Source organism: Amphiura filiformis, chromosome 11 (assembly GCF_039555335.1).
Source record: "Amphiura filiformis chromosome 11, Afil_fr2py, whole genome shotgun sequence".
NCBI classification, from domain to species: domain Eukaryota; kingdom Metazoa; phylum Echinodermata; class Ophiuroidea; order Amphilepidida; family Amphiuridae; genus Amphiura; species Amphiura filiformis.
In genome coordinates, this window is record NC_092638.1 from 35109925 (window position 1) to 35119649 (window position 9725).

The window sequence follows — 9725 nt, forward strand, 5'->3', positions numbered from 1 at the left end:
ATATAATGACACAATCTGATCCAGTCAGACTAAAGTTGGAAATTTTGACAATTGAGTTATTACCATGGACGAAAGAGATACAGACGAACTCCAGACAGTCAAAGTCTCGGCATCACCCAATATGACCGATCATTCTCTGAAGTGTGACAGAAGAAACTGCTACGCACATACCAAGTGTTTTTACTGTCTTTCGCGTAAACGCAAAGGCACGCAACACTGGCGTGATTGTTAGACAAACGATTGAACGATCGGACCTCGTGAATATGCGAGAATTCACAGCATACTGGGACTTTTGACTGTTGATAAATAGTCTGTATTTAGTCTATGGCTATTATCATTACTAACTTGTTCTGTTACCCTGCGCATGTTGAAAGCCCTTATAATGTGACCCAATCTAATCCACTCAGGCTAAATTCAGAAATTTTGAAAATTGAGTACTACCATTACTTACCCTTGCTCAGTTACCTGCAATTACTGATGTTGAATGAGGTCTCTTGAATACTTGGTTGCAAAGTTACTAACCTTTTATACGTCCATTTTATTATATGTTTTTCACTCCTCACTTTTTGCTTATATCTCAGTTTCATTATTGCAGACTTTAGTCTGATTGGACCAGATCTGCTCACATATAAGTCTCTTGCATACATGTTTTTTTTTTCATTAAATGTCCATTTTCTTATGTTTTTATTGTTATATCAATTTCATTTGTTGCCAACTACAAATTAACAAAAACTGTCACAAACACAAGATTAGTAAATCATTGTGACCGTGATGGGTAATGTTTTTCTGATTGGTTCGGATTGTACCACATTGGATCAGAACATGTCAAAAATGCCAGATTTTATACATTTTCGGTGATGGCAATCTTGTCCGCTGATGAATTTCTATCCAATTAATACAGCAATACTGAGATGTTGTAAATCATGTCAATGATGTCATCATCCACACCTTTCTTGGACTTGCAGCAGGAATCCAACTGAAATAATCATGACTACAGCATGCTGAATAGTCACAAATAATTGATTCTTTTTGAGAACTTGTCTGGTCTGCCCTATTGTGGCAACCTTGTGTTGCATACAATTCTTAACAAGAAAGTCTGGTCTATATCAGTAATAATTTCTTATCAAAAATGACATTTTGAATCAAACTGCTTATAGGTAATGTCAGCCCTTTGTAAAGAATCTTTAGGTGTATTTGAAGTGATATGGACGTGTTTCAAAGCTTGACATTACAAAATGCAAATGCACCACTGAAGTGCAAGTGCTTTAAGGTATTGCCATACCTGTGTTAAGATTTTTGGAGCAAAATTTAGGGGATTGGAAAAGCAAAGGAGTGTCAAAGCCTCTTTGTTACCAAAGGGTGACTTTACTTGACATCATTGCAGTAAAACTGCTCTAAGGTACTGTCAGCCCTTTGACAAGATTTGTTATGTATATTTGATGTGATTGAAAAAAAATGGGAGTGCTTACAAAGCATTTGTATAACCAAAGGGTGACATTACTTTGCAATCATGGGAGTAAATCTGCTTTAAATTAAGGTAGTAACAGTCTCTCTGCCGCTGAGCCACTGGGACATATTCATCTGACGCATTATGATAAGGATAATGAACTGAGTGCAATGCATTAGTCAAGATAATCGCACGCGCCGTGGAGTTATTGCATGCAACAACTCCAAGGCAAGTGCGATTATCTTGACGAATGCATTTGCACAAGTACATTATGCGTCATATACTTTGAGTATATTAAAACAATAGGCAATATTAAATGCTGCATTCATTATATTTGTTTGAACATTAGGGAAAATATCTTAAATTTTAAAAACACTGTCAGGTCACTGACCAGGTACCAAGACTGCATGTAACCCGGGCATGTATCTGGTCAAGAAAATCAATCACTGTATAAGTTAGCTATCAATGGTATCGATTGCGCCGTACGTCATACTTTACGTCATACTTTACGAATGTTTTTCGACCAATTGAATTTATGTTGTGATCAGTTTTATCGTGGTTCCAAACACAGAGAGCATGAGCCAGTTGACCTGGAAACGATCGATTTTGACATCCCACTAGAGAGAATAAACTTGTATAACAATATCAACGAGATTTTATAGTTCTGTAATTTGAACTTTAAAATCTTCTTATATTAAAACACACGACAGTGGAATTTTATAATGTGTACAGTATTATAAATCATGATCATGATATTATGCACTAGTGTGTGTTTCCCGGGCGTGTTTATGTTATTTTAGATATAGGCCTACATGTATTTCATTTGTAAAATGCTGAATATTTTGTAATGGTGTCATCTTGTATATGGTTACCCCTGTTTTTAGCCCTTTTTAATTAACAGAAGCTCGATTAGTCTCATTTGATGTTTGATATATTTGGGTTCATTAAAGGAGTATTTCGTGATCCTAGCATCCTCTTTTTATGACATTTTTCAGTACATATCCACGAAAAAAGCATATTCCCAAAATTTCAGTTGATTCGATTTTTGCGTTTGCGAGTTATGCATGATTATGTGTATTACACTGCTCCATAGACAATACATTGTAATTTCGTTCTGGTGCACCAGAACGAAATTCAAATTTCGCGATATCTTTGCTAAACGAATTAATCTGCAAGAAATATTTTGTACATAAACATTATGTAGCCAGAGTATTCCAGTGATATAAAAATCTCAACTTTTTTTTGAGAAAAGTGGGGGGATGAGGCTGTGGATCACGAAATGCCCCTTTAATCATAATTTATGGCAATGATAGTACATGATGATAGTAACACAATTTGTAACCTATTTGATTTCATCATGCACATGAAAAAATACCATAACCTGTAACCTATAATTATTTTAACACCACAGAATTTATATTTGTACTTTTTTGATGGTATATATATCGAACAGACAAGTTATTAGTTATGTGAAAGTAGTATTTGTCGTATTTGAGCATGCACATATGTGACCCCTCGGCACAACTGAGCCCGGATGTTGCCAGTGCCACTATTGAGATATGCTTCATGGAACTTAACAATAAACAATAGGAAACAAAGGATTTATTGACTGTTTTATTGATTTTTCAGTACTTAAATGTCAAGTAATGTTGAGCTAATCTCTGCCAAGCAAGCAATGCCATTTTGTGCTGTCAACTCATCCTTCCATCTCCTGTTTTGTCTCCCTCTTCTGGTTTTCATTATCATGATCCAAAGATAATAATGCATTTGGTGCTACTATTTATGTCATATGATTTGTGAAGAAAAATGTAATTTGCTTGAAAATTTTTCTGTAAGGTGCATGTCAATTGTCAAGTATTGCTGAACATTAGATTTCATTAATTGAGAATTTAATCATGGAACATTTTGTGTTCATATCGAAGTGTCATTAATTTGAGCGATTGTGTTTGCGAAATAAACAGAATGTTCTATTCAGGAGACGCATTTCAAATGAATGTTCCTTCCTTTTAATATATTGTGCATTGACATGTATAGACATTTTTGGAGAAAAGACTTGAAATTAAAAAAAAAGAAAGTGTTAATTTTATAAAGCAATTTTCCCAGACATAATTGACATTTTCATTAACACATTATGACAAGAAGCATAACCTTCTTCTGAGGCAGTATTTGAACAAAAGTTCTGTTTATAATTAGATCACTACTAGACATAGCTTTGTAAACTGTATTTTGAGATACAATGTGATGCTCAGCGGCAGAAAGGCGTATCTCCATTAGCTGCTGTATGTATGATTTCCTGTGATGTTATTTATTATTACTCATAAGGCATGCACTGCACAGGGAGCGAACTCGCACATACCAAAGACTATCATACACACAGCAGCTAATGGAGATACGTCTCTCTGCCACTGAGCCACCAAGACATATGCATTATGACAGAATATTGTCATTCTTCTTTGCCTTTAGCCTTCTTCACTCCACTGCAGGAGGAAGGCCTCTTCCTCCTGCAGTGGAGTGAACCATGGTTCGCTCATTACACCTCCCTTAAGAAATTGGTAGCCAAATTCAAACTTTACTAAATATTCAAAATCCGTTTACACATCACTGAGATAACTGGGATTGTACAAAAATAAGTGCTGGACCTTTCCAATGGGAGTAATACACATTAATGTTAACAATAGAGTGAATGCAATAAACCAACTGGAATGGTATAACAATTGAAATGGCAGCCATGTTGGAAGACAGCTCTAGGATAGCTTAAGATGACAGAGGGACAGGTCTGTAGATCAATTCCACAACCATTCATACATATTACCTGTTTTTATTGTATTATCATGCCAATTTGCCCTGTGTTACCTTATGAAGGACAGAATTTTATTTTAATGAGGATGACTCTGTCATAAGTGACGTAGTATACACCAGGCACAAAAAGAAACTCGTCAGTTATATTCATCCTTGCTGTTCAATAACTTGTTAATTTTGGATTATTCTGAAATATACATTTTGTTAATTGGACTTTTCTTTCTCATTTGACACCCTGTTCGTGAACATTGAGCAAGAATTGACCAAGATATGCGCCTCCAAACTCTCAAACCCCAAAATGAAAAGTTGCAATTTTAACGATTCAATTGTGCCTGTTACACTGTGTGCTTTATTGATTGGCCCGTGGTGCTTGTGTGCAATACAACGATGCGTTCCCGGGGAAGTGTGCCTCGAAGATTTTGAAGTAGGACCCATGTCTATACCACTTCAAACCTGATTTTTACTACCGATGTATATACCAACACAGAATAGACACCCATGACTTTACCAGTTGAAAAGACAAAAATACCACCCATTGATATACCAACCCCATATACAGACCCATCCATATACCACTATACGTTTAGAATACCGTAAAAAAAATTCAGATCATATTTTTTATTATTTTCTTGTTTACTGTATTTTGTATTTTTTATTAGAACTATCAAGGGTCTATCATTTATTAATTATTATTATTTTGTTTGTTAGGGGTGCCCGGTCCCGGGTGGTGAATTATAGGGGAAAAGATTTTTGGCAGGCCAAAAGGGGGGATTTTGGCAGAACATTTTGAGAATTCACCACCGGGGTACACATAATCGTTGCACCACCCCTTATTTTGTAATGAATACAAATCCAAAATATATTTATTGTTGTTTTGTTTTCTCAGTTTCCAAATTTATGTTCGTTTGTCTTTTAGGGGCCACTAGTTTGTAACAAGTATTGTGTAGGGAAAGATGATTCTTGCACTTATATTTAAGTTTTATTTAACAACATACATGTACAAAAACCACGAAAACAGTGGGCGCAACCAGTGCCCCGCTCATCATGGCCTTTGGTTCATGCAAGGCAGTCGATTGACGGAAGATATCTGTGAAAAAAAATTGGGCGAGCAATCATAATATTTGTACCCTGCATGGTGAGCGGAAGAACAGAAAAAAATTAAAATTAATAGAAATTTTGAACATGAATTTTTTATAATATATTTTTTTTTGTACGGTAGCTTTTTTTTCTTTCTACATTCTACTCATGGTTTATTGAAATTTTAAACGAATTTAATATTCATGCATTTCTGTTCAATGCAATTGCAATTATCATTGATTTATCGAACCAAAACAACATCAATTTGACCCATGCATATCGATCGTGTATGAAGCTTGGCAGTGCTGTCGCGTGTCATGTCAGCTGAATTCGGCACCAAAAATAAAACTGAACTTTTCACTAAAAACTTACCCGATTGTTGAAAAAACCTATTTATATGATTCGATGCATTTAAAAATCGGCAGTTAATTTACTTTAGTTTTGCGATCCCGAGTTCTGAGAGGCAAAACTAACTTAAAAAACAGCGATGCAAAATTGCTGTTGCAACTTCGATAACGATATTATTTCAGTGATTTATCAAAATTGGCTGGGGTAAACAGAAGTAGTGCTGGGCTCGCATATACTACACCGGAAGAGTGTCGCCATCTGTTTGCAATGACAACTCAACGTTTTGCTAATCGGACTATCAATTGATTTGCCCAGCTCTGAATTTATTATTCTGATTTGCCTTATTTGGATAGCGATGTACCTTATTTGGACAATTATTTTTGTGACATTCATGCAAGTGAGTTTAAAGATTTTCGACCCATTGATATACCAAAATCTGATTTAGACCCCATTTGAATACCAATTTCAACTTACTACCCATGCGTATACCACAAAACGGAAAAAATAAGGGTCATTGATATACCAAGCGGCCGAAAATGCGACCCATGTTTATGCACGTCCCGTATGGCCTTTTGTACTGAGTACCCCCGGGATCGTTCCCATTGAAAATTGTTGAAAATGCAACTTTTGATTTTGGGGTTTGAGGTTTTGGAGGCGCATATATTGGTCAATTCTTGTTCGTTTTTCACGAACAGGGTGTCAAATGAGAAAGCAAAGTCCAATTAACAAAATGTATATTTCAGAATAATCCAAAATTATCAAGTTATTGAACAGCAAGGATGAATATAACTGACGAGTTTCTTTTTGTGCCTGGTGTAGTATTGAATACACCCTATAATGTTTTGCATTGTAGTGTGAATCTTAGTGTCTGATTTGCTATAATTTACTTGGAAGATTCTTCACACTTATTCTAGAGAAAACTGATGCAAAATCACCTGTCTCCCAAGCAAACGGGCAGTATCTGTATATCCAGGGCTCAGTGCCACAAAGCTTTATCTCCATTAACTGCCTTGTGAAATGTTGTGTATAAATACAATGGTGCAGGAAGTTGCCGATTAGATACCCTATATGCCATACAGCTTACGTCAGCCTGAAAATAGCATGGTGTTTCTGAAAGTGAAATGTATCACATTTTGAAAGCTTAGCCAAATCTTCATAAAAAGTCAGATCCTGCTCATTTTTCATAGACAAATCTAATACCCAACCCTAAATGAGAACTATTAATATGAATCAGTCCCTAGTAGTTGGGTTTTAAGCCTTTTTAAATTATTACTTTAAGTCACTTTTTCACTTTTCAAAACACTGATTTTTCTTCCAAATGGTATAGGAGATTCCTATTTACTGGTGTGCACTCCTATGATTAACATTACACAGGGGAGCTAATGGAGATGAGATTTTGTTGCGCTGAGTTCATTATTCACACATGCTGAATTTTTACATTGGAAGATAGAATTTACGAGAATTGATTAATAACGTGCACCAGACACATAACAAAAGCATCGTCAGATGTACGATTTTTTTTTCTTTCACAGTGTCTCAACAAAAGTTCCTAACAAAATGATTGTCATGGTACAGCGTTTCATCTCATGCCTCCAAATAATGTACTATTCAAATTCACATGAATACACTCATGAAATAATGTTCTAATTGTTATTGTGATTGGCCCAGTTGTATAGTACATTTGTGGTGACATAATTTTACGCAGTATGTAATTGAATGCCGACACGGTCGTAAAAGCATTTACAAAGACTTTTGCGATTTTGTAATGTGCTTCATGTACTGTAATGATTTAAGATGGTATCAGACAGCACTGAAAATGCAGATTTATTCCATTCACTTTATTGTCATTGTGTTTCATTATTTGTCAGAGGTTAATTATTTTTTCACCTACTAAACATGTAACATGTTCTATCTGTTAAGAGAAAATAATCCCCTTTCCTTTTCTTTTGTTGAAGGTTTTTCTTTGTCAGACATAGGTACAGTGTATTCGCTGTCGTAGTGCACTTTAGAATATGACCGTTGCTAGGTCAACTGGATCACGCTTTCTTTGTTACGAACCACTGATCGAAATGATCACAACACAAAGCCTATGCATTATGGCATATCAAAATTCGGAACAGGTGTATGAGCCCAGGCTGGGAACAGTAACCATAATGTGCACTACGACAGCGAATTCTTTACACATGATGACTTGTTGATCCCTGTTTTGCAGGTTTGCACCTTTGTGTTTAGAATTGGTTATTTGATCATTTTGGCCACCACACTTTCCGTACTGCTGTACCTACATTTGTTTCTTCCCCTCCCCCTGTATCCAGTCAATGTTAATTTTACTTGCTTCCCCTCATCAAGTGTGTATACATGCTCTTTCTTTTCAGTTTCAGTATATTCCTCTTTTCAAAGATTGGAACAACTAGAAGATAACATGCAAGGAGAGTGCTTGATAATTAACTGCAGAAAAAGCTAACGTAATAACCTGCCGGCTCACAGCATGCATAGAGCGATAATATCATTCACAACATTATCTCCAGTAACAAATAAATATTTCCCATGCAGTAATGAGCTCTTTATTTCATTATACATGTCACTATGTATAATAGTTGATGTACAATCTTCTCAGTGTGTGGGGGTGTGCGTACATATTAAAATGTATTAATGCGAGTGTGCTGGCAGGAGCCATATTTTCCAGTTGTATAAATAAAACACCGCAGTGTACTTCTTGATACATTGGTCTGATAGGAAATGAGGAAGTCAATGAGTACAGTTATATTTCCTTAGGTCTTGACCAATAATATTTCAAAAAGTTTTTGGTGTTTCCCTACTCCCAAGCAAATTGTGCACATGAGATGGTAGTGACACCCCTAGTTATATCAAGCCTTAGGATCTCCTTTATAGAACCCATACCATTCCTCTTGTATGTCTGCTTTATTTGTGTCAATATTTGAATGCAAACTCCGCTGGGTCATGCTTCCCTCAAACCAGTCACTCTGAACGTAAAAACATAGGGAAACTGTGAAAATCCAATATTTCAGACATGTTAATAATGATATAGTAATGATGATGATGAAAATTAGGAAATAATAATAATTTATGACATTATGACCATCATCATCATCCATCAATCCATCCATCATTGGTGGTGCTACAGGGTGGGGGGGCATTTGCCCCACCCCACCCCCAACCAAATATTTTTCTTGCCTCCCCCAGTTCCCCCCAATTTTGAGGCAAAACCAGGGGGCAAAACTCCTAAAACTACTTTAAATTTTCACTATTTGCGGCAATTATGGGCAAAATTTGTTGATCCCCCCCCCCTGAAATTCACTTTTCCCTCCATGCCCCCCAAAAAAATTCCTGGTGCCACTACTGTCATCCATTATCATCATCATCATCATCATCATCATCATCATCATCATCCATCATCATCATCATCATCATCATCATCATCATCATCATCATCATTGTCATCATCATCATCATCATCACATCTCTTCCTCTTCCTCCTGTATAGTGCATTGTGAATTATTGATCCCTCAATATGCTTTAATACAAAAAGTATGTCTTTTGATCTTTTATGCAATTATCTTACCCCTCTATTGTTTTTTCTGCCTCCAGGATCCCCGTAGCAAGCATAAGTTCAAGGTTCATTCTTATGGCAGTCCTACCTTCTGTGACCACTGTGGATCTCTACTCTACGGCCTCTACCACCAGGGCATGAAATGTGACTGTAAGTAATGTAGTAATTTAATAAGGAGACTAAAAATCATGAAGCATATCTTGATATGGGAAATTGAGCATCAGTAAAAAGGCTACACATTATTAAAGCAATACCGGTACTTGGCGATGTAAATAGATAGATAGATGTGTGCACATCACAGAATTAGAGAAGGAGAACCGGGACTCCCTATTCCGCCACGTACAATCGCGACGTCAGCTATGGGGAGAAAATTGGGGTATTCGGGTCCTTGCCGACGGTCGTGGAGACGAACGAAAACAATTCTGCGTCTCATCTGAAGCGTCTTGGTACTCGCGTGCAGGTCGCATCCTGCCCTTGAAGTAA

The 9725-nt window shown here is 36.4% G+C and overlaps 1 protein-coding gene across 1 annotated transcript in view; it reads left to right on the forward strand.

The window, feature by feature from the left end:
• LOC140164774 (protein kinase C-like) overlaps nucleotides 1–9725 on the forward strand; it is a 379558-nt gene that overhangs the window by 118962 nt on the left and 250871 nt on the right. The window contains 1 exon segment of the mRNA XM_072188144.1: nucleotides 9281–9392. Coding sequence (XP_072044245.1) covers nucleotides 9281–9392 — 112 coding nt within the window.